At 37.2% G+C, this 23,527-nt stretch overlaps 1 protein-coding gene and 1 long non-coding RNA gene across 3 annotated transcripts in view; both read right to left on the bottom strand.

Annotated features, from left to right (window-relative positions):
- Positions 1 to 300: 300 nt before the first annotated feature.
- On the bottom strand, positions 301 to 8,727 carry LOC122135099. The gene is made up of 3 exons (XR_006153330.1): positions 3,929 to 8,727; positions 3,218 to 3,442; positions 301 to 901 (listed from the first exon to the last, which is right to left on the bottom strand). It is a non-coding gene; the product is annotated as an uncharacterized LOC122135099 (long non-coding RNA).
- Positions 8,728 to 8,951: 224 nt separating this feature from the next.
- The window catches only part of LOC109082698 (segment polarity protein dishevelled homolog DVL-1-like), a 32,977-nt gene continuing 18,401 nt past the window's right edge, over positions 8,952 to 23,527 (bottom strand). For both annotated transcript variants that reach the window (XM_042713371.1, XM_042713372.1), the window contains exons 5-15: positions 20,761 to 20,899; positions 19,668 to 19,761; positions 19,516 to 19,585; positions 19,179 to 19,318; positions 14,196 to 14,272; positions 14,026 to 14,093; positions 13,837 to 13,914; positions 13,606 to 13,740; positions 13,284 to 13,451; positions 12,898 to 13,116; positions 8,952 to 9,738 (exon numbers count right to left, since the gene is read on the bottom strand). In XM_042713371.1, coding sequence (XP_042569305.1) covers positions 9,203 to 9,738; positions 12,898 to 13,116; positions 13,284 to 13,451; positions 13,606 to 13,740; positions 13,837 to 13,914; positions 14,026 to 14,093; positions 14,196 to 14,272; positions 19,179 to 19,318; positions 19,516 to 19,585; positions 19,668 to 19,761; positions 20,761 to 20,899 — 1,724 coding nt within the window. In that variant the 3' untranslated portion in view covers positions 8,952 to 9,202. The remainder of the gene's footprint in view (positions 9,739 to 12,897; positions 13,117 to 13,283; positions 13,452 to 13,605; positions 13,741 to 13,836; positions 13,915 to 14,025; positions 14,094 to 14,195; positions 14,273 to 19,178; positions 19,319 to 19,515; positions 19,586 to 19,667; positions 19,762 to 20,760; positions 20,900 to 23,527) is intronic.

Here is a 23,527-nt window from a genome sequence, read left to right as displayed (position 1 = left end):
CTCTTTCGTTCTTATTCCAAGGTCACCATAGCCACCCAGATCCAGTCCAGATGGTCAGCACCTGGAATTTAACCACGCAATGCTGGTTTCCATCTGGCTAGAGGAGAACTGGCCCCCCAACTGAGCCTGGTTTGACTTGACTTGACTTAATAATGACCACTCTTTGTCATAAATTCCTGCAAATGCTTCAGAGTTGCTGTAGGCCTCTTGGTCACCTCTCTGACCAGTTTCATCCAGTTTGGAGCGACGTCCTGATCCAGGGAGGGTCTGTGTTGTACCAAATACATTCCACTTCTTAATAATAGACTTCACTGTGCTTCCGGGGCATTGATAAAGCCTTTGAAATTCTTTTTGGATCCATCTCCTGACTTGTGCCTGTCCACAACTTTATCCCTGAGATCTTTTGACAGTGCCTTGCCACCCACAGTTGACCATTTGCTTTTTTTGCGCCATTGAGAAGGTGATTAGCTCCACCTGATTGAGTTTACAAGTAATTTTTAGGAAGGGGTGATTCTGTTTCCAACTCAGCAATTCTGACAAAAACTGTGTAGGTCTTCATTCTAGGCTGCAAAGCAACAAAATGTGATTAATTTAAAAGGGGGTGATTTTTTTCTATACCCACTGTATATATGTATATGTATATATATAAAATCAAAGAAAAAAAAACTGCAGCTTCAGATGCTCCAATACATCCCATACATAACTTTCAAGATGTTCTCAAATGGAATCATGCCTGGGGAACGTAACCCTTCTACGGTTCTGTCCAGCTGTCCTCTTGTAACAGCCTGGCTCACTGTATTTCCTCAACGCTCAAGACCGAGTCTGTGCTGGGACTGGGAGACACACCAAACCTCCTTGCAACAGCACATATGGATGTCCTATGCTGGAGGACCTGGACTACCTGTGGAATCAGGCAGGAAAGATAAGGAAAGAGCAATTGTCTGTGGCCACCACCTGCAAAACCATTCCCTTTTGTCTTGCTGTTGTCTCTCCAGTGCACCTCCTGTTGCTTTCATTTTCATTTGCACCATAGCAGGTGAAACTGATTCACAATCACTTCTGCTTCCTAACTGGACAGACTGATATTTTACTCGGTGTTATACTCAATCATTAAATGTTTCCTTTTGAGTAGTGTATACACTCACTGGCCACTTTATTAGATATACCTTGCTAGTACCAGGTTGGACCCCCTTTTGCCTTCAGAACTGCCTTAATTCTTCATGGCATAGATTCAACAAGGTGTTGGAAACATTCCTCAGAGATTTTGGTCCATATTGACATGATAGCATCACGCAGTTGCTGCAGATTTGTCGGCTCCACATCCATGATGTGAATCTCCCATTCCACCACATCCCAAAGCTGCTCTATTGGATTGAGATCTGGTGACTGTGGGGGCCATTTGAGTAAAGTGAACTCATTGTCATGTTCAAGAAACCAGTCTGAGGTGATTTGAGCTTGGTGCATTATCCTGCTGGAAGTAGCCATCAGAAGATGGGTACACTGTAGTCATAAAGGGATGGACATGGTCAGCAACAATACTCAGGTAGTCTGTGGTGTTTAAACGATGCTCAGTTGGTACTAAGGGGCCTAAAGTGTGCCAAGAAAATATCCCCCACACCATTACACCACCACCAGCAGCCTGAACCGTTGCCGAATGCTTTCATGTTCTTTGCTCCAAATTCTGACCCTACCTTCTGAATGTCGCAGCAGAAATCTAGACTCATCAGACCAGGTAACGTTTTTCCAATCTTCTATTGTCCAATTTTGGTGAGCCTGTGTGAATTGTAGCCTCCGTTTCCTGTTCTTAGCTGACAGGAGTGGTACCCGGTGTGGTCTTCTGCTGCTGTAGCCCATCTGCTTCAGGGTTTGACGTGTTGTGTGTTCAGAGATGGTATTCTGCATACCTTGGTTGTAACGAGTGGATTTTTTGAATTACTGTTGCCTTTCTATCATCTCTAACCAGTCTGCCCATTCTCCTCTGACCTCTGACATCAACAAGGCATTTTCGTCCACACAACTGCCGCTCACTGGATATTTTCTCTTTTACGGAACATTCTCTGTAAACCCTAAAGATGGTTGTGCATGTAAATCCCAGTAGATCAGCAGTTTTTGAAATACTCAGACCAGCCCGTCTGGCACCAACAACCATTCCATGTTCAAAGTCACTTAAATCCCCTTTCTTCCCCATTCTGAAGCTCGGTTTGAACTTCAGCAAGTCGTCTTCACCACATCTAGATGCCTAAATGCATTGAGTTGCTGCCGTGTGATTGGCTGATTAGCAATTTGTGTTACCAAGCAATTGAATAGGTGTACCTAATAAAGTGGCCGGTGAGTGTGTGTGTATATATGTGTGTATATATATATATATATATATATATATATATATATATATATATATATATATATATATATATATATATATATATATATATATATATATATATATATATATATATATATATATGCTATCAATCGATTAAAAAAAATAGCTAATTAATCGCACATTTTTTCTGAATTAATCACCCTTAAATTAAATTTTTGAAATATACTTTTATATTGAAATAATTTCACATTCAATCTTCAAATTAATGTACAAACAACATAAAAACAGTACATTTTTAAATATTTGTTTACTGGCATCTTTTTTTTATGACTGAAGGCCAGTATCAATGATACCAATACTGATTTCTCTATGCAAATTGCAACCCCCGCTTTGAAACCCCCCCCCCAATATTTAACCATTGACTATAGCCATTCAACATTACAGTATAATTAAGAGCTATCAATCTTAACATTTATTAGACTTTAAAAAAAATAACTTCTAATTTAAGTGAACTTAAAACCATCTTCACATAAACCCATTATAATAAATGCCATATTTACCTGTGCCCTTCAGCAGAAATATACAGAAACTGAAATTGAAGTTATCAAACACTCAATTCTAAATTAAATATAGATGAATCCTTAAAGCTATAAAAGTTATTTTTCCCTCTTTTTTCTTTGTCCTTTGATTAATAGACATCACAGCAGCTTGTTATTAGGTTGTTTTGGCTGCTATTTCTTTAAGAACATGACACGGATCTGACATGCATCATATTTTCTCTCAACTCTCTTTACCTTTTCTGGCCTACTTTAGGTCTTAAAGTCTCTATTAATAAGCTGACAAGTTAAAGGGTTAGTTCACCCCAAAATGAAAATTCATCCATGTTTTACTCACCCTCGAAGCATCCTAGGTGTATGTGACTTTCTTCTTTCAGACGAATCCAATCTGAGTTATATTAAAATTTGTCCTTGCTCTTCTAAGCCTTTCAATGGGGGTAAGCGGGTGTTTGTTGTCAACAGTTCAGAAGACGTGAAATAAAGTGCGCGCATCTGTAATAAAACGTCCCTCACATGACTCCGGGGTGTGAATAAAGGCCCACTGTAGTGAATCCATGCGTTTCTGTAAGATAAATATCCAGATTTCAAATGTAATAAACACTTTTTTCTCACATCTGCTGACTGTAGGAAGCGGAAGATGTGCAGGCTGAAGACTGAAGACATATGCGTTGCGCACGCACCTCTGGGAAATGTAGAAACACTTTAGAAAAGGAAAACCAGTGTAAGGAATTCTCTTTTTTATCTCAGGTTTTCTGGGAAAATCGAATCTGAAGATTCAAAATCAACCTGATTGAACAGATTCCAAAATTTGATTAGTTTATACTTCTTCAACTGTTCGTCCAGCGAGATGTTAACATCAGTATACCTTACTAATTTGAATATTTGTATAATTCCTTGGGCACGGGTTAATACATGTTTGTGATAATTAATAAGCTACGAGCTAGGTAGCCAGATCTGGGCAAAGTTTAACTTAAGAGATTTGGCTTATCTTTACTGCTTAAGATCAATACACACCAGTTCAGCAAGAGATAAAGCTTTGTTTGTTTACTTGCGTTTGAGTTGAGAGGAGTTGGAGTTTTGCTCTGGCTCATCTCAGGGAATCCCAGCACCTCTGATTGCTTGCAGATCTGTTGTTTGGTTGACGTCTTTTGGGAGAACCCTCGTGGGGAATGGAGGTTCGCCTTGTGACGTAGGAGCTTCGGAAGTTCATCTGAGAGTTTCTTTGCTTGGCTAGACTTTGAAGATTCCGGCAGTCACAAAGTTTCAAATTGTTTGAGTTCTGGAGTCTCGCTCGCATGACGTTACAGCATGTGAGCTCTTTGTAGCGCGGTCAACAAGGCGAAGAAGCCAAATATCAAGAAAGCAAGCGAGCACGGATCTGCTCCGAGATTGGGGTTTTGATCAAGCTGAATAAGTCCGTCCCACGACACAATCTTCCAATCAGTTTGTTGCAAGACTTAGTCACGCCCCATACGGTTCCTTTTTCGTTCATAAATTAACATGCTGTTTAATTCATCACTGTGGAAATGTCTTTGCAGGTTTTGTTAATAACTTCTATAAAGTGTCATACAACACACTGTTCAAAATAACAGCTTTTCATTCATTTCAAAGTCTTGCACATAAAATAAGCTTTCATTCAAGCTCAGATATCGGGTAGTTTGCATACACATTAATAATCTTATCTACTAAAAGGGGTTATATAACATTTATTAAACTTGCACCGATTACATGAAACACATCAAGCATATATAAGAATTAAAACATATTATTTGTGAATATAGTTGCACTTTTATACTTTTAAATGATTGTCTTTTGAAATCATCTATGTGAGTTTGCGTGTGCTCCTTTGTAAGGAAGTGGGCGTGTTCTTTTGGAATGCAGGATGTGAGGGGAGTCGTGTGTTCCCGAGGACGAGGAGGTCATGACAGTGTAACTGGTGTAGAACTGCTGAGCATCTGAGTCAACGTAAATCTGTTTTTTCAACTGATAAGATTATCAATTTATGCGTTAAACAGTCATGGGGTCAAGTAGTGTGGAACATTTCCAGATACAGCGTTCTTTGTTCTGTGTTGGTTGAGTAAGGTTTTTCTTTACAATGTTGATCCCTTGAAGGATAGGAACCAGACAAGACTGGAAACCGGTCCAGACAATTGGGCGTTAGAAGGGTCATTGGTCATTTTTATGACCCACAGATGGCTGAGAGAGGTTTCTTTAGGTTGTTCTTGGAATGTGGTGATTCACTTATGTATTTATGTCTGTTCACTGAGGTTCTACACAAGTCTCCTATTGGCTTTTAGCAAAATCTTCAACGTTTTTCTATACAAATCCTCGTTTCGTGATTTTAATTTGTGACCGGTGTTTTGTTTTGTTCTCTCTCCACGCTCATTAGTAACCATGCAGTGCTGACATACTACGTCATCTGCCTGCACGTCTTCTGCTTCCCACAGTCAGCAGATGTGAGAAAAAAAAGTTTTGAAATTACATTTTAAATCTGGATATTTATCTTACAAAAACATATGGATTCGCTACAGGGGGCCTTTATACACCCCCCTGGAGCCGTGTGAGGGATGCTTTATTACAGATGCGCGCACTTTACTTTACGTCTTCTGAACTGTTGACAACAAACACCTGCTTACCCCAATTGAAAGGCTTGCAAGAGTAAAGACAATTTTTAATATAACTCCGACTGGATTCGTCTGAAAGAAGAAAGTCACATACACCTAGGATGCTTCGAGGCTGAGTAAAACAAAAACTTTAATCAAAAACGTTAACCTCTCCTCCCCCTCAAAATGACTCCTCTTTTCTTCCGGTCACAAGCTATGGCGCAAGGGTGGAGCTAATGACGTAATGGGTAAACGCTGGGATAAATAACGGGGAGAAATTGAAGCTGATGCTTTACTTTATAGAAATCAATGCATTGACCAGTGCTGACGCAAGCCATGGGGGAGTACACTACCCTTAAAAACTGAAAGGATATTAGGATATTACCAAAACATTACTCTCAGGACATCGCAAACTATTGTTTTATGAATATGACTAAACCTGATGTAGGATGCGCTCAGTCATTCAGGCAGTCTCTCTCTCTCTCGCGCCTGTTCAAACGATCCAATCAATTCCCGAAGGACAAAATCAAGTCCCGCCCTTTCATTTCAGATGCCGTTTCACTCAGATAGATGTCACAGTAGAGAAAAAAAGACAATCGCTACTTCCGTTTCATGTCGACGTTAACTGTTTTTTTTTTTTTTAATTTGATGCAAAGGTGATATAAGACAAAGAATAGTGTTATAAATGTACATAAATTTTGTAAAAAATACAAATATGAAAAACTTTTTGGATTTACGATGATGACAATAAAACGCGTCATCACAGTCTTGTGAAAAGGGTCCATTGCTCTTAATAGTGTTCATTGTTTGTCTGATTATGTTACTAACTGAATTTTACCGCACATTTCTGCCGTATGTACATCAATTTGACAGTCACCACTGACAAGCTACTACTAAATATATTGTAGAAACTTAATTTCCTGTAAAGCTGCTTTGCAACTATTTGTATCGTGAAAAGCGCTATACAAATATGCTAAACTTGAATTGAATTTTTTTAACGCATTAAACTGAAAAAAATTGCCTGCGTTAACGCTATTTTTGATACCACTAATATAGCCTATATACAGTATACTATATCACTATATGACGTTATGACTTTAGGTATATAATTTAGGATATTATTTATATTTGGAAAACAGCTTGACAATGCATGTCAAAATGTGTTCAAATCCTAAAAAACTGCCAGTTATTCAGAATAGATTTTTGTTACATTTCTGTCTGAAGTTTTGTTATGGGCGTACAGGACAATGAGTAGTAGACAGAAAACATCTATTCTTTGAAAATGATCTGGTGTTTTGGCAGCACAAATCATGCAGACAAAACACAGATAGTGAAAAATGATATCACCACCCTAATCTTTTACAAGACACTCCAATGTTTTCTGCCAAATAGGAAATACTGGAGACCTAGTGCCAGACAATAGACCAAAATAAGCTACTTTTGTAACAAGCTGTGTTCGTGAGTAAACAAACAAAAAAAAACTTGAAAACAAGAAAATGGCTGGCCACTTCTTAATATTTAAAAGTTTATTTTCTCAGATTCATTTATATATTTATATAATATATTTGTGTTATCATATTTACAATTTATTCTTCTTCTTTTGTGAAGAAACAAAAAAGCAAACCACTTTCACTGCAATCAGTATTTCATTCTGAAGGGCCCAGAAGTTACATTTCAAAAGTGCCTGACAAATTCATACTCTTTCCTGTTTTGACTCAGGCAGATAGATCAGTTCATGGAACAGAACATTATGAACAAAGACAACACCCTCACTGCTGTTTTAGAACAAAAATCATGACTCACTAATTGTCAAGGGACTTTGGTTAGCCTATCTGCTTGTTTTAATATCTATGTTATAACTTACAGGCCTACTATCACTCTACTGCATTAACTGTACAGTGACGTTCGTAATACAGTGGTAATACTAAGACAACTGGTGACATCTGAACAGTCAGTTCACAGACTCTATGAAAAGCACCTGTTTGTTATTGTTAAAACTGTATCGTACATTTAGAGTTCATGACGGATATTTTTGCGACATTTGGCAACCATGAGTCTAAAATGAACACGTCCAAGCATTTATTTAACGATAGCTTAACATGCTATCAAGCTAATGAGGGAATTTTGAGTTAGCCTCACAAGACAATACATTCAACAATGTTTAGGGACATTATGATGTTATAATGTCTGATTGTCAACAGGGTTATAACTCTGTGAATGTAGAGTCAAATGCAACTGTGTAAGAAAAAAAATCCACTTCCACAGCATGGATACATTTAAAAGTAAAGACTATTTCAAGAGCTGTTATGTCAGTTTTCTGGCTTGTAATTTGTGCAAAGTTTAAAGCAGCTGCGTGTAAGAAGCAGACAGTCTGATGCACTGACATTCTTGTTAAAAGCTTATTAGTTGTGTTATCTTGTGCTGCTACTGCAGTACTGTAGTTTTTGTGTCACAGTCTAATTTAACTCTGCAGTTGTGCTTTTTTTTTTTTTAAAGTATCTTTCTATGATTGAAATAACATTGAATCAACGGTAAAGGAGTAGTTAACTTCCAGAATGAAAATTACGTCATTTTTCTCAAGAAAGTTTCTTTCTTCTGTTGAACACAAAGAGGATGTTATGAAAAATGTTGGCATCAGAACAGTTGATGGGCACCATTGATTTCCATAGTATTTTTTGGTGCCCATCAACTGTTCAGATACCAACAGTTTTCAAAATATATTCTTTTGTGTTCAACAGAAGAAAGAAACTCCTAAAAATGAAAAATCTGTCATTTGCTCACTCTTATGTTTTTTTTTTTTTCAAATACCTTTTCTCTTCTGTTTAACAAAAAAGTTAAATATATCTCTTGTTCGATCCTTTGCATATAATAGAAGTGAATGGGGACAGGTTGTCAAGCTAAAAAAAAAGCAGTCCATTTGACATAGTGGGCTATATTTCAAGTCTTCTGAAGACATATTATACATTTTGGAAACAGAAAGCTAAGCTGTTAATAAATAATAATCTCCTTTTTCTTATGACTACTTTTATGATACTTTTATGTTTTTGATTTTTCGTCAATTTGTACGTTGACAGCCCCAGTCCCTAGTTACTCCAATTATATAGAAAAGAGTTGTCAGGATATTCTGAATAAAATGTTTTCGGGATTTAAAAAAATATATTAAAAATAGCGGTGTTATTTTAGTATTATGTATATGCTGTTATACTATTTTATAAAACATTTTAATAGCTTTTTTTTTTTTCATTTTAATTTGAACATTTTAGTAATATTTATGTATATTATTACATTATTATATTTATTAATACAATAATTATTATTTATTAAGTATGTGAATTTGTCATTGTTATTACTTTTTATTATTTTTAATATTTCTATATTGCCATTTTTATTTCATTTAAATCATTTTAGGACTTCAACTTAAATGTATTTATTTCTGTTAGTTGCCAAGGAAATTACAATAACAATAACAATTTTTAAACGTTTTAATTGACAATTACAACAGTAATTTTTTTGTTCCACAGAAGAAAGAAACCCTACATGTGCATAAATGAGAGTAAATGACAGAACTTTCAGTATTGGGTGAACTGTCCCTTTAAAAGCTTTAAATTGGGCTGTCAGTTTGTACATTCTCAGTGCAGGGATCGTCAGTAGCAAAAATTCATTAAGCAAGCTGCGGGAAGTAGGCCTTGTGCTCTGAAAGGGTTGAAGGCACTCTCCTGTCACATAATATCAACGAAAAATTCACATGGATTGCCCATGGCGTGTTGAAAAGACTGCCGACTAGCTGTGAGTTCTGGGGGGACGTTTGCTAGCTCCCGGATGGGAGGAGCCCCAGGTGGGCTGTTGCTTGCTGCCGCTTTGCGGGCGAGGTGAGCAAGGCAGTACGGAGGGGGCAGACCCGGCGGGCCGTACGAAGAGCCGTGACTTCTCTCACTATGGGCACAGGACAGATGACTGGGCTGAATGAAAGGGGCATGGCTGTAGGTGAAGTTGTGGCTATGCTGCGAGATGCTGTGACAATTTCCGTGGCTGTACCCAGAATGAACGTAGCTGTGGCTGGAGTGGGCCTGACTGGCAGCAGAGCGGCTGTGGCTTTGATGACTCAGCTGACTGGGTGCTCTCTCACCCCTCCTTCCGACCCATGTTCCCATTTCTGATTCGCTGCCCCCACAGCACGGTGCCTTATGGTCCTTTTCTCGAGGGGAGGGTCTCCGTCCTTTCCCAGTGCTGGGGTTGGAACCACTGCTTCTGCTACCTGAGGTGAAAGACAAATGTGTTTGGACAAAAGTAGTATAATTTTCCCCTCACAAAACCATATGCTAACCAGACTCAACACGCAATGTCAGCCATTTTTCCCAGGTTACCTGAATTTCGAATTACAGCCGTGTCAAGCAAATCTACATTTGTTTAGTTGCTTGATTTATATTTCTGCAGTCAACCAACTTGAAATCTCATTGGATAAAAATCCAACTTCTCATCTACACTACTTTTTAAAATTTTGAGGAAATTGTTTTTTTTTTTTTTTGAAGAAGTAAATACTTTTATTCAGCATTGATGTGTTAAATTGATAAAAAAATTACAGTACAGACTTTTACATTGTTTGAATATTTCAAATAAATCCAGTTCTTATGAAATTTCTATTCATCTGTGAATCTTGGAAAAAAAATGTATCAAGGTTTCCAAAGAAAAAAAAAAAAAAAAAAACCCTTGTTAATATTAAGAAATGTTTCTTGAGCACCAAATCAGCTTATTAGAATGATTTCGGAAGGATCACATGACACTGAAGACTGAAGTAATGGCTGCTAAAAATTAAACTTTGTCATCACAGGAATAAATAAAAATTCAAAATATATTAAAAGAGAAAAGTTATTTTTAATTGTAATATTTGACGTCACTATTTTTAATGTATTTTTGATCAAAACAGCATAAGAGACAAAACTTTTCAAAAACGTAAAAAAATCTTAACCGAACTCTAACGTTAGAACGGTAGTGTACAGTATATTAAACATCAAACATAGACAAAGAGAGAATGATTGTAGAATTTGACGAAGACCAAACAAATCCCTCATGTCATGCAAATTCCCCAATTCTGACAAGAAACAACATTTTTAAAAAAGCTGTGTGGACAGGCATCATGGAAGGTACATGTTCTTAGTTTCACGCTCTTCATCTGTGCTCTGATTGGCTGTAATATTGTTGTGTCGCACCTGGTTAGGACACAGTGTGAAGGACAGCAATACCATGAGGGTACTTAACTACATCGATACATCAACAAAATTGATATGGTACGATTATGCAAATTTTGTGGTGGTAATGAGTTTTAACTAACATTTAGCACTGAAGGTAGGTCAAAATTTTATGATAATACAGTTCTTGTGAATGAAATAAGCTTCAACTCACATCATACAGTATCATGGAAATATTCATTTCAGCTTTTCCTAGTTGATTCAGACTTTGGCAAAAAGATTAAGTGTATTACATAACGTTTCAAAGGATGAGAATCAGTCGGATTCTCATGCACAAGGAAGGTAAAACTGCACATTCCCACACAAGAAACACAAACAAGCATTACAGCTGGGGTGTCACAATGGCCACCCCAATGAGTCATATGCCATATGATGACAAACCACTGGAATAACATGATGTCAAGGAGAAAACGTGGGGCAGGAGGACATTTAAATGAGAGTGCTAATCTTACCAGATTCCCTGTGAATAGAAGAAATTTCCATCAGTCTATAGACGGCCAGCAAAAACAGAGGGAATATTAGAATTACGACATGTTGCCCAACCAGATATTCCATCTCACACTCCCACACCGAATATACCAACAAGCTCTTCACAAAAACCCTGCCCCCCAGTTTCTGTGATGCCACCATATGTTATGCTTCCCAAAGCGACCAAACTTGAGTATGCTGGATCGGTGTTAAAAAGTCTTTAAGATCAATGACTTTTGCATTATTACCGATACACATTCCCAACTCTGTACTAACTCCACCATGCACATTTATGCAAAGGGTGGCATAAGCAGTGTAAATGATTTAAAAGTCTGGCCATACCACATATATGGAATATCCAAGTGAAAACAGCGACAATGATGATGCTCTGGAAATGGAATGTTTAAAAAGAAAATAGTTGGCATTTGCGACCTTGATTTAGTCTGACACTCTAAAAACTTTTTTTATGTTTTGGCTATTCATTTATATGTCAATGGCATTTTGATGAACGTTGTTTAAAAATTTAATAAAGAAATACTGAACCTAAAACTTGGGTTAGTCCATAGTTGACCCAAAGTTGGGTTGAAACAACCCAGCATTTTTTAGAGTGTACTAAATTAGCCAGATTCTTAGATATTTATTTGCTGACTTATTTATAAAATCAATAAATAATTTAATTTAAAGAAAGTATCACTGTAACAATGATAAAGATATATTCTCACATAAATAAATAAATAAATCTCACAATGACAGAGATATTTAAAAACAAATCTGAGGTTACAGAAAAAGTAATAAATTTTAATTTTTGATTTTATATTTTTCTATTTTACTCCATTATTCTTGTATTATCTATTATGCTATTTTATTTTCAATAAATCTCTCCTTTTAAAAGTTTTTAGGAGCAATAATACAAAAACATCAGAATATTTCCTTTTTGAGTAGTGTATCTTTAGGGAAAATTAGGGACTGTTTATTCAAATGTACTTTCAGTATCAACTTTGTCATGCATACTGTTCGGTCACATATAGTCTGGTGTCAATATTAAAGTCTGTTCTAAATCTTTAACTTATAATATGTCTAGTGCCTTGAATGCAATTACACATTAATTCTAAACATTCACATTATAGATTATTTTCATGTCCAGCAATGGTGTTATGAATGTAACACCAGCCTTTGTTTACGTCTAGTTTAACTGCATCTGACTAATTATTTGCTATGCATTTGATTTACACGAGTAACTGCTAAAATGTCAAAAAGAAGTTGAGTTTTAAAACTTTATATTTTCTGAATAATTGGTCAAAACTGAGAAGTGTTCTATTCATGCAAATATGTGCACATGGTTTACTAGTCTTGTGCCACTGATGTCATTCTGGCTGGGTAACGTGTTCATTTCGCTACTGAAAGCAAAACTCAATCTGCTTTAACATATAATAGTATTGAATCTAATCATCCTACATACAGATTTTCAATAAACCCACTGATGGTTTCTCTTTTACTGTAATAAATTCCATTTATAGTACATTTGAGCAGTTACCAATGTAACAGTTGTTACTTATCATTAGGCACTCCAGAAACTGAAAGAAAAAATCACACAGGAAGCTCACGAGATTGTGTGTGGGCACGAGTGTGAAAAGGGGATTTCCCCTTTTATCTATCAGAGCATCTTTTATTGCACTCTCTTACACACAAACAACACCTACCTTCACTCTGTTGGCTGCCTGCACTGCCACTGTGGAAACTGTGGCAAGGATCCGAGTATCCAGGAGGGAAGCCTGGTGGAGGAGTGGGGTAACCTGGGTAAGGGTAGGGCTGACCTCCGAGGGGCCAGGGGTTGGTTCCTGGTGGAGGAAGAGGAGCAAGACCATCCTGGTCAGAGCCTCCACCTCTAGAACCCTCATTGAGATTGAGAGAAGCCATATCTGAAAACAGAAGAATTTTTGACAGAAAGATACATTAAGTCATAAGTGATAGTAAAGATAATCACAGTTTTATCTGTAAGTATCTCAAGTAAATGCAGCCTTGGTGATATAAGAGACTTTTTTCTAAGACTGAAAAATCTTTGTTAACTCAAGTGTGTTGACTGTACTTTGGCACAGGTCTCCAAAAGTGTAGTAGCACTGCTCCGAGAAGGTGATTTTATTGACTGTGTGTCTCAGGTAGCCGTGTTTCAACAAACTGCTGGCGTATTTTCTAGCATCCCGACGGTCCTTGAAGCCCTCCACCCGTGAGAACAACCAGTCGACAACATCAGCCCCTGGAACACAGAGATTGAGCAATGACAAAAAATAACACCAATTACATTGAATATGCAAAACATCTACTGAAAACTTGATGCATGCAATAAACAAGGCACAAGGAAAGTAACTCCCACCCAACAAATTCAAACCACAGCTATTAAAGGCACAAACCGATGACAGCGTTGGCTATAGTGATCTTCAACCACATTCGGTCTCTGATCTCCAGGCCTGAATCTGGTAGCTGCATGACCTTTACTATAGTGGCCATGTCTGTTTTTGACACCGAAAGGGGGAGGTCATCAAACTCTGTGAAATGAGGGAGAAATTACAGTGTTGAGCATGATAAGTATGCCATTCCATTGACAGATGATCTAGGATGCAGGAATTTGACTTTGATCATACCATAATGGGGGTATGGCCCAGAAAGTGCTGTAGTATGTGAGATCCAGGCAGCAGGGTCGATGGGTCTCACCGGCTCGGCTGAGGACAGACAGAGATCAGAATTTATGTACAATCCGAAAGGTGACCCAAAAAATGAACTGGACGAATGCGGCATGGATCTTCATGTCTATAATGATAGGCGGTAGATACCTCTAGGAATGGTGAAGTAGCTTCTAGGAGAGGGGTCCCAACATTTGGCCACTGTTAGGCTTATCGGCCTTTAGAGGACAAATGAAACATGAATCAATGTTAAAGAGAGCATTATGATAGATTTACTGAGAAAAATGATCAAACAACTGAGGTATAACAACCAATCTCACCCAGGTTTGGAGACGAGCTCCCGTAGAATCCTGACAGCATCATCATTACTCATGTTTTCAAAGTTTACGTCATTGACCTGAGAAAATTATACTTCCATTAAACCTCCCATTATTTAAAGCATTACATACATTTTTCCTATTTGAGGCAATTATTTGAGGGATAGTACGCCTTAGAAAAACTATTTTTTCCCCCAAACTCTTACGAGTTAGTTTCTTCTACGGAGCATTAAAGGTGAATATCTGAAGAGAATCCTGGCCACTCTTTTCAATAAAAAGAAAGTGAATGAAAATTAGGTCTGTCAAGCTCCAAAATGACTAAGAAGCTCCATAAAGGTCTCATAAAAGTAGAATAAATGACTTCTATGCACTATATTTTGAAGTCTGATAGCTATGTGTGACAAAAGCCCTATTCGCATGGTATTAGTATTACCTGGTGACCTCCATTCATTTGTAATAATTGCGGAGGTTGTCTGTGATCTTAAAGGGATACTCCACCCCAAAATGAAAATTTTGTCATTAATCACTTACCCCCATGTCGTACCAAACCCGTAAAAGCTCAGTTCGTCTTGGAACACTATTTAAGATATTATTTTGGATGAAAACCGGGAGGCCTGGGAATGTCCCATAGACTGCCAAGTAAATTACAGTGTCAAGGTCCATAAAAGGTATGAAAGTCGTCGTCAGAATACTCCATCTGCCATCAGACGTGCCCATCAATCTGGGTATGAAGCGATGGGAACACTTTTTGTAAGCGAAGAAAATAAAAATAATGAATCTCTCTCCATATCACCGTATGCTGCGTATGCTCTTCTGTATCATCCGCACCACAAGGATGTGCTGTTTCTACGTGTATTTAGCTTTGATTTAAAAGAAAACAGTGCATCCTTGTGGCACGGATGATACAGAAGAGCATACGCAGCCTCACGGTTTTCATCCAAAATATCTTAAATTGTGTTCCGAAGATGAACAGAGCTTTTACAGATTTGGAACGACGTGGGGGTAAATGATTAATGAAAAAAATTTCCATCATTTTGGTTTTGGGTTTGAGTTTAATCCTGTTTAATTCTTTGATGTCTGTAATTTGTAGAGTAAAAAAATCCCCCACAAATGACCTACCATTTTTCACCAAACACGAGGTCCTGTGATAATATTAGTCCCGTGCGAATCAGCATCTCTGTGATTTGGCCAGCATTTGGCAGATCGTATAGCATTTTCCAAGGTTTTTGTTTCCTGTGTGCCTTTTTATCCATCTTTCGTGAAAAATGGAGCTGCATTGGATTGTTTGATTGTATTTTAGGGGCTATCATATCGCTACACAATTTGCAGAAACCAAAGCTGAAGAGGTTTTGAGGATAATGTGTTACAAATAAAACAAGCATAAAGCTTGAGATATATTTTAACCTGGTGAAATGTAAATGACACATTTACATCCATCTAACCGGACCATAGAATGGGACTCTCAAAGCCTTGACATCGTATCTGAGAGATAAGTCAGTAAATTTTAGTACAATCACAGGCTTTGCCTATCCCGTGCGAATGAACCACACGAAATTCAGATGTGTGTGTGTGTGTGGGGGGGGGGGGGGTCATTTCAAAATCACACATGGTCCCCAGATAATACTAATCACGTGCGAATAGGGCTAAACATACCAAAACGTAAGTCAACAGCAAACTTTCCTCACATAAGACTAGTAATATAGAATAGTAAATCAGGACTTCTTTTGTAGTGCATTTTTACTACAAATTCATTGTAATTACATTGGATTTAATTAAAATAACTATTTTTAAATTTCACACAAGAAAGGAATTCAAATGAGTTTGGACCAAATTGGTGAGTAAATAATTACTTTTAGGTGAATTAATTCTTGAAAAGAATGGCTTGAAAAAAAGCAATGAGTCAGTTTCTCGTCTACCAAACTGCCTGTTTGTTTAAAGGGGTCATATGATGCGATTTAAATGTTTCCTTTCTCTTTGGAGTGTTACAAGCTCTTGGTGCATAAAGAAGATCTGTAAAGTTGCAAAGACTAAAGTCTCAAACCCAAAGAGATATTCTTTATCAAAGGAGTCAACCACACCCCCCTAAAACTTCTCTCTCGTTTAAACGACGCCTGCGAGCTTCCCCCACATGTCTACGTCACGATGTTGGGAAGATCTTTGCATAACACCACCCCAATGTTCAAAAAACGCAAACCACAAGCAAAGAAAGAAGGCATGGCATTTGATTTTTTTTTTTGTGGTGCCGGTGTCGTGTTGTGTTGTGATGGGGTTTTGTTGTGTAACCGAAAATACTTTGTTTGGCCTTCCAAATTAGGACAACTAGCAATCAGTGGTTAAGTTGTATTTACAACACTGTTCCAGAACAGTTCAACCCAAATATTTAGTGTGCAGCACATTTTATGGAGGACTGTTTCCAGATCCTGGGAGAGAAAACTACAATGCCGGCTGTTCTGACTCACAGTCTGTAAGTATGTTTACATATGTAAAGGATTTGACACTGATTCAAACGTGAGTTTTGAGCAATGTAGAGCAGCGGTTCTCAATTCCAGTCCTCACGCCCCCCTGCTCTGCACATTTTGTATGCTTCTCTTATGGCTTCAGACGTTTGTTCTATTCAAACGCAAGTGCCCTGTGAAGTGGACATCACAGGATATTCTGCCATGATTCCAGTTTGAAACGATTGTATATGTTCCATTCAAAGTGCATTGAAATGTGCGAGATATGAATTTAAATTGTTTTTTTTATTACAGAGGTATATGATGTCACACTTGTCCGTGTGTGAAGATGTTGCACAGCGCAAATCCGTGGATGAATGTTCCGAGGTAAGGTAACTTCTACAGATTTCCCCTGCTCAGGGAGTAGGGAGCAATGAACACTATGTAGGGACCATGTCAATGGGAACACAGTTCATGCACGGAGGTCAATTCTAACGAGCTGGTTATCTGAATCAGGTGTTAACAAAGAGAGATGTGTGAAATATGCAGAGCTAGGGGGCACGAGGACTGGAATTGAGAACCACTGGTGTAGAGTAGGGCTTGTTGTTTGTCATTTCTCCGATCACAAATGCAGACATGGTTTTATGTTTACGCAGCACGGCACGATGCAACACAACGCGTAAAAACACAGTGTAAGGCTGCGTTTACACTTGCAGAAAAAATCAGATTTTTTGCCCACATCTGAGACAGGTCGTTATTTGATGCACGCATGTAAAAACATATATAAAATAGAGTTTAGTTTTTTTTTTTTATCATATGTTATGAGTTTTTTAATGTGGTTTTAAATCAGATACATATCCGATATCTGGACATCCGACCTACATCTAAACACACATATCCGATTCCCCGCAGAACACCCAATGTGAGGGTGACACGTTTGCCCAAATGCCAGTGTGCTGTATGTTCTAGCATTTTATTGAGATGGAAACTTTAAAAAATGCACATTCAGGAGCTGGTTTTCAACCTCTGCCCCATGAATTTTATAAATACAACAGCTTCGCTACTAAAAGCTACATTATATTTCTTAGCAATGAGGTGACTTTTGAGGTGTTTTTTAAGGTGACTTTTCACTTTCACTTGTTTGCAAGCTTCACACTCGCGAGGTCTCTCTCTCGTTAATTAATTCGAATTCATTTAATAAATATCATTTTGGCGCTACTTTATTTCACTAAAGAATTCTACCTCTAACGAGCTGTTTAAAATAGCATATCAAATGAAAATTTGTCATTTATCCGTTCAGTGAGATTTTGAGCTGCAAAACATCCATGACAGCCATCGTCCATGCTGGCAAATAATAGCTAAATGGCCACTCGACGTGAATTATATAAATAATACATCATTTGAATAGCACGGCCATTCAAAACCCGAGGATCTACCATGTGCGATCATTCACAATCATTTTGGGCGGGAATTATGTAAACACAGATATCGGATATCAGTCGTGTCTAAAATGAATGTAAACAGACGGGCCAAAAAATCAGATATGGTCAAAAGATCGGATCTGTGCATTAAGAAACGCAGTGTAAATGCAGCCTAAGTCATTATAGGCTGTAATTATGTCCCCACTGGATGCAACAAATGGCACGTTTGTAATGAGTTTTATTGTTTTTGTCTTGTCAAAGGGCGTAACATTTCCGTCACACGCTTGAGGCATTCGGCCACTCACAAAGCACTGGATAGCTGGCCAATCAGAGCACACCTCGCTTTTCAGACCGATAAGCGTTGTAAAAAACGACGCGTTTCAGAAAGGTGGGGCATAGAGGATAAACAATAATGTACAGTATGTGGAAAATAATGTGTTTTTTGAACGTTAAACCTCATAAACACATTTAATAACACCAAATACACAAAATTTTAGCAACATCATATGACCCCTTTAAATGTATGATGTTTTATGGTCACTTGGACATCATTCTGCAAAATTCACCTAACAACACAGGATTACCTCATCATTATTGTTTCTAAATCAGATCACCGGGCTGAGGAAAACCCCACTGTCATGTAAATAAATGACAAAATACTTGAAAGCACCATTATATCCTTTGTGGTCTTTCTTTAGCAGGAACGTTAAGGGAGTAGAACATAAGTCAACAACACAGGGAAGTGACCCAAATAAATCTTGACAATTCCACAAGTGCATTTAGAAACTAAAAAAAGAGAAGAGACTTACAATAACAGGCCAGTTTCAGTTCTGTTAATGGATTCATTGTTAGTGTAAATTATCTATTAAATTTACATTGTGTAAACTTATTCACACAGTGACAATGAGGATATATTCAAGACAACTTTCCTGGTGAATATTTAATTGGTATTTACCTACTGGAATAACATGAGGGTGAGTAAATGGTGACAGAATTTCCCTGTTAGTAACATTGTGGATACTGGCAATAACTTAAATGCACATTTTTTTTATTTTTAATCTTCCTTAAAGCACATTAGATCAGTCTCTAGATCCCTCATGGAAGTGGCTTCAGACTGCTGATTATTATACCTGTAACAGCATGTCTCCAGGCTCAATCCTGCCATCAGCCGCCACCGCACCACCTTTCATGATGGAGCCAATATAGATGCCTCCATCTCCTCTGTCATTACTCTGACCCACTATACTGATGCCCAGGAAGTTGTACTTCTCTGTGAGAAAGAGAGATAAGGCTGTTTCCAAATGACAGGTTCATCTATATTTAGAGCACACTGTGCACACTAGACCTTGAAAAACAGGAAGTTTGGATTATTTATCAGGTGGAGTGGACACATAAGAGAAAAGGGAGAAGGCAGCGGGATGGATGATGGGGAAAAAGAAAGGACTGAGCTAGTGAAGAAGTTCTTACCCATGTTGAGAGTGACAGTGATAATGTTGAGACTCATTGTGGAGTCTGTAATACTACTGAAGGATGAGGACTGTCAAAAGAACATACAAAATATTAGAACAGATAAAACACTTTAATGTAGAAACGTGTACTTGTTCCACCATATTTCTCACCCTGTCCATTTTGGTGACTTTCTGCCTCCGTCGTCGGCGCTTGTGTCTACGCATGAGTTGTGATGAAGAGCTCTGCTCGGTTGAAGTGCTAAGTCTGTGCTTCAGACAAAAAGAAAGGTCACAGCAGATGTCAACCTTACACTAATGAAACAGCATGGTTTTATGAAACTCTAAGTGCATTATTTTGGTGGCCAAACATGATCTACAATATGAGTTCAGTTTTGAGGTCAATTCTCAATTAGGTTTTCAATTGAAACTACTTCCACAATTTATTTTGCCCTTATAACTGTTTAATTCTGACTGGCACTGAAGCATTCACACATAAAAATCTTAAAAAAATAAAATAAAAAAAGTTTACTTTGCCGTCATCTAGTTAATATTTTATAACACCTAGTTAATGTAATCTTTAGCAAATCTCAAAATGAATATCATTTTGCATACGGTACATTATGATTTTTTTTACATTAATCATGAATGCATTAACTATGGGAAAAATGTAAGATTAAACATGATTGAATCATTTCAATTGACCGCTAAACAATAATCAATGCTTAATTTTAAAGATTCAATTCATATTTAATTCTTTGGCCAGCTTTACAAATTAAATTAAGAGTAGGGATGGGCGATATATCGCATGCGATTGTCACGCGCATTTCATCAGTAAAGCCGGTTCCCTGATTACCGCTAAATCTCCATCACCTGCTTTCAAATGGAGCGGCATTTAATAGACAGAGCCGTAGTTCACAGACAAGCTACACAATATCGCGTTCTTTATCGAAGGCGATTCATCTGCGATAATGAACGCGATATTGCGTAGCTTGTCAGTGATTTACGGCTCTGTCTATTAAATGCCGCTCCATTTGAAAGCAGGTGATGGAGATTTAGCGGTAATCAGGGAACCGGTTTTACTGACGAAATGCGCGTGACAATCGCATGCGATATATCGCCCATCCCTAATTAAGAGTGAAATATAGTCATGCCAGTGGGCAAACAAGTATAGTCATTGTTTGAAAGGAAATTAATCCTGCAATCTGAGCCAATCAGATTTGCATTTAATTGTTCCTGGAAAATGAACCATTGGGTGACGTCTGACCTGCTGGCATCCACATCCTCCTCACTGTCGATAAAAGAGCTAGATTCCAGCTCACTGCTCATCACTGATGCACTGTCATAGACAACAGCTGAGTCACGATTCAAACGCTCAGATTTCGAGTGACCGTTCATACGAGGGACTGTGAGAAAACAAAAAAGACATTGTTTGAAAGCTGAGGAAGTCAACAGTATAACAACACTTCAAAGAGAGAATACAGTACATAATTCTGGGAAAGGCATAATAGCTCTGGATGACAAATGAGATAAACAGTAAAGTTTTTTCTTGATAATGGACTTATAAGAACTGGCTTTGTTTACAAGGAAATGAATCTGTGCTCACAGCTGGGGCAGCTGTGGCCTTATGGTTGGAGAGTTGGACTTGTAACCACAAGGTCACAGGTTTCGAGTCTCGGTGATGGCAGGAGTTGTAGGTGGGGGGAGTGTATGAACAGTGCTCTCTTCCACCCTCAATACCCATGGCTGAAGTGCCCTTGAGCAAGGCACTGAACCCCCAGATGCTCCCCGGGCGCTGGATATAGCTGCCCACTGCTCCGGGTGTGTGTTCACTTCTCACTGCTGTGTGTGTGCACTTGGATGGGTTAAATGCAGAGCACCAATTCTGAGTATGGGTTACCATACTTGGCAAATGTCACGACTTTCACTTTTTTTTTCAAATGTGCTTTATGTTGAAGAACTGAAAGTTTATGACCTTTTCAACAAGTTATTTCCTTCTAGAAACCATCACATCAGTCTAAAAACATGGCTGGTGTATATGTACAGAGACAAGGATGAAGCTGCGTCTCTGGGTGGCAACGGATGCACTGAAACCGTCTGACCAAACGATCAGATCGCTGTGGACCCCGAGAGTGACCAAAACATTCCAGTACTGCAGGAGTGCTCATTTCAAACCATTACCTTCCACATAGCCACTCATACGCACAAATCAATCACAGCTATTTAACCCAACCACATTTCAATCTTCACATACAGAGGAAGCTCTACCATTCCTCTGCCATGTGTGAGTTCAATGGACAATGGTATCACCTCAACGAACAAGGGTACAAGCAGAGGCCTGCATGTGGCGAGATGAGCTGCATGTGGCGAGATGAGCTGCTGTCTTTTTGGCTCGCAGAGGCCTGCATGTGGCGAGATGCTTTTTAGACATCTGGGTTTTTTGGCTCAATTTAGCATGCATTAGACATCAGGAAAGAGAGATATAACGGAAGATGAAGATGAATTTGCTCAAGATGTGTGCACCAAAACAAATCCCTCTACATCTGACTTCAGGAGATGACCTGTGAAGCGCAATATTAATGTAAACAACCAGTATATTCATACTAAAATCAAAACAGGCAATAAAAAAGACTAAATGCTTTTTTATATTTGCTGAACTGTTTTTAGTGTTTTAGTAAATCTTTAGAGAACAGCTTTTATATGGTAAGCTAAATATACTTATTTTAACAGAAGTATATTTAATATATTATACTTATACTAATATAATATAATGTATTGTAATACAATATACTTAATTTAAAATATATTAAAATACAGGATATTATATATATATATATATATATATATATATATATATATATATATATATATATATATATATATATACACATATACATATATATATATATATATACACACACACACACACTAATTATTTATTCATTATTATTCAGAAATTAAATACCAATAATAATAAAAAAAAATAATAATAATAATCTTATTCACATTGATTACGTGTGTGTGTGTATACACTACCGGTCAAAAGTTTGGGATCAGAACGATTTTTAATGTTTTTTACAGGAGTTTCTTATGCTAATCAAGGCTGCATTTATTTGATCAAAAATACAGGAAAAATTTAATTTTGTGAAATATTATTATGATGTAAAAAATCAGAACGATTAATAACGTTTTTCTATTTTATTATAATTTAATTTATGATTTTTGTATGTTATAAGATATTGGGCAGTGTTGCGTTTTTATTTTTTTTTATGCATGTGATCTGATGATTTAACAGAAAAAATGTCCACAAAGAAAATTTGTCATTTTGTTGTGTATTCATGTTGACAGCAAAACACCACACAACGATAAATTCACAAAATTTAGCTTAAACTAAAGACGAGCCAAACCCAAAACAAATCAACACCTACATGTACACCAAAAACAGCTAAATGGAAACTGAATATTGGTGGCTCAGCATGGTTAACAGAGCAGTGCCTGAGGCTAGAAAACAGATCTTCTCTCTCACTCCTTCTGGGAGTTTAAAAAAAGCTTTTTAAGCTCACCAAGGCTGTATGTATTTCATCAAAAATAATGTAAAAACTCTAAAATATTATGACAATTTAAAATAACTGTTTTCTAAAATATCTGGGGGTTTTTTTAAATGTATTTTGAAATGTTATTTATTCCTGTGATGGCAAAGCTGAATTTTCAGTGTATAGTGTTACATGATCCTTCAGAAATCATTCTAACATGCTGATTTGGTGCTCAAGAAAAAAAAAATTATCATTGTTTCATATTTTTGATGAATACAACGTTTTTTAAATAATATTAAAATTATAATAAATATATACAAATATTCAAATATATTTTTATTACAAAATAAATATATATTGATATTTTTTATACACACACATACATGTTTTATATATATATATATATATATATATATATATATATATATATATATATATATATATATATATATATATATATATATATATATATATACACACATATACATACACATACATACA

The sequence above is a fragment of the Cyprinus carpio genome, chromosome A23 (genome assembly GCF_018340385.1).
Source record: "Cyprinus carpio isolate SPL01 chromosome A23, ASM1834038v1, whole genome shotgun sequence".
Classification (NCBI taxonomy): domain Eukaryota; kingdom Metazoa; phylum Chordata; class Actinopteri; order Cypriniformes; family Cyprinidae; genus Cyprinus; species Cyprinus carpio.
This window is presented reverse-complemented; position numbering and strand designations above follow the sequence as displayed.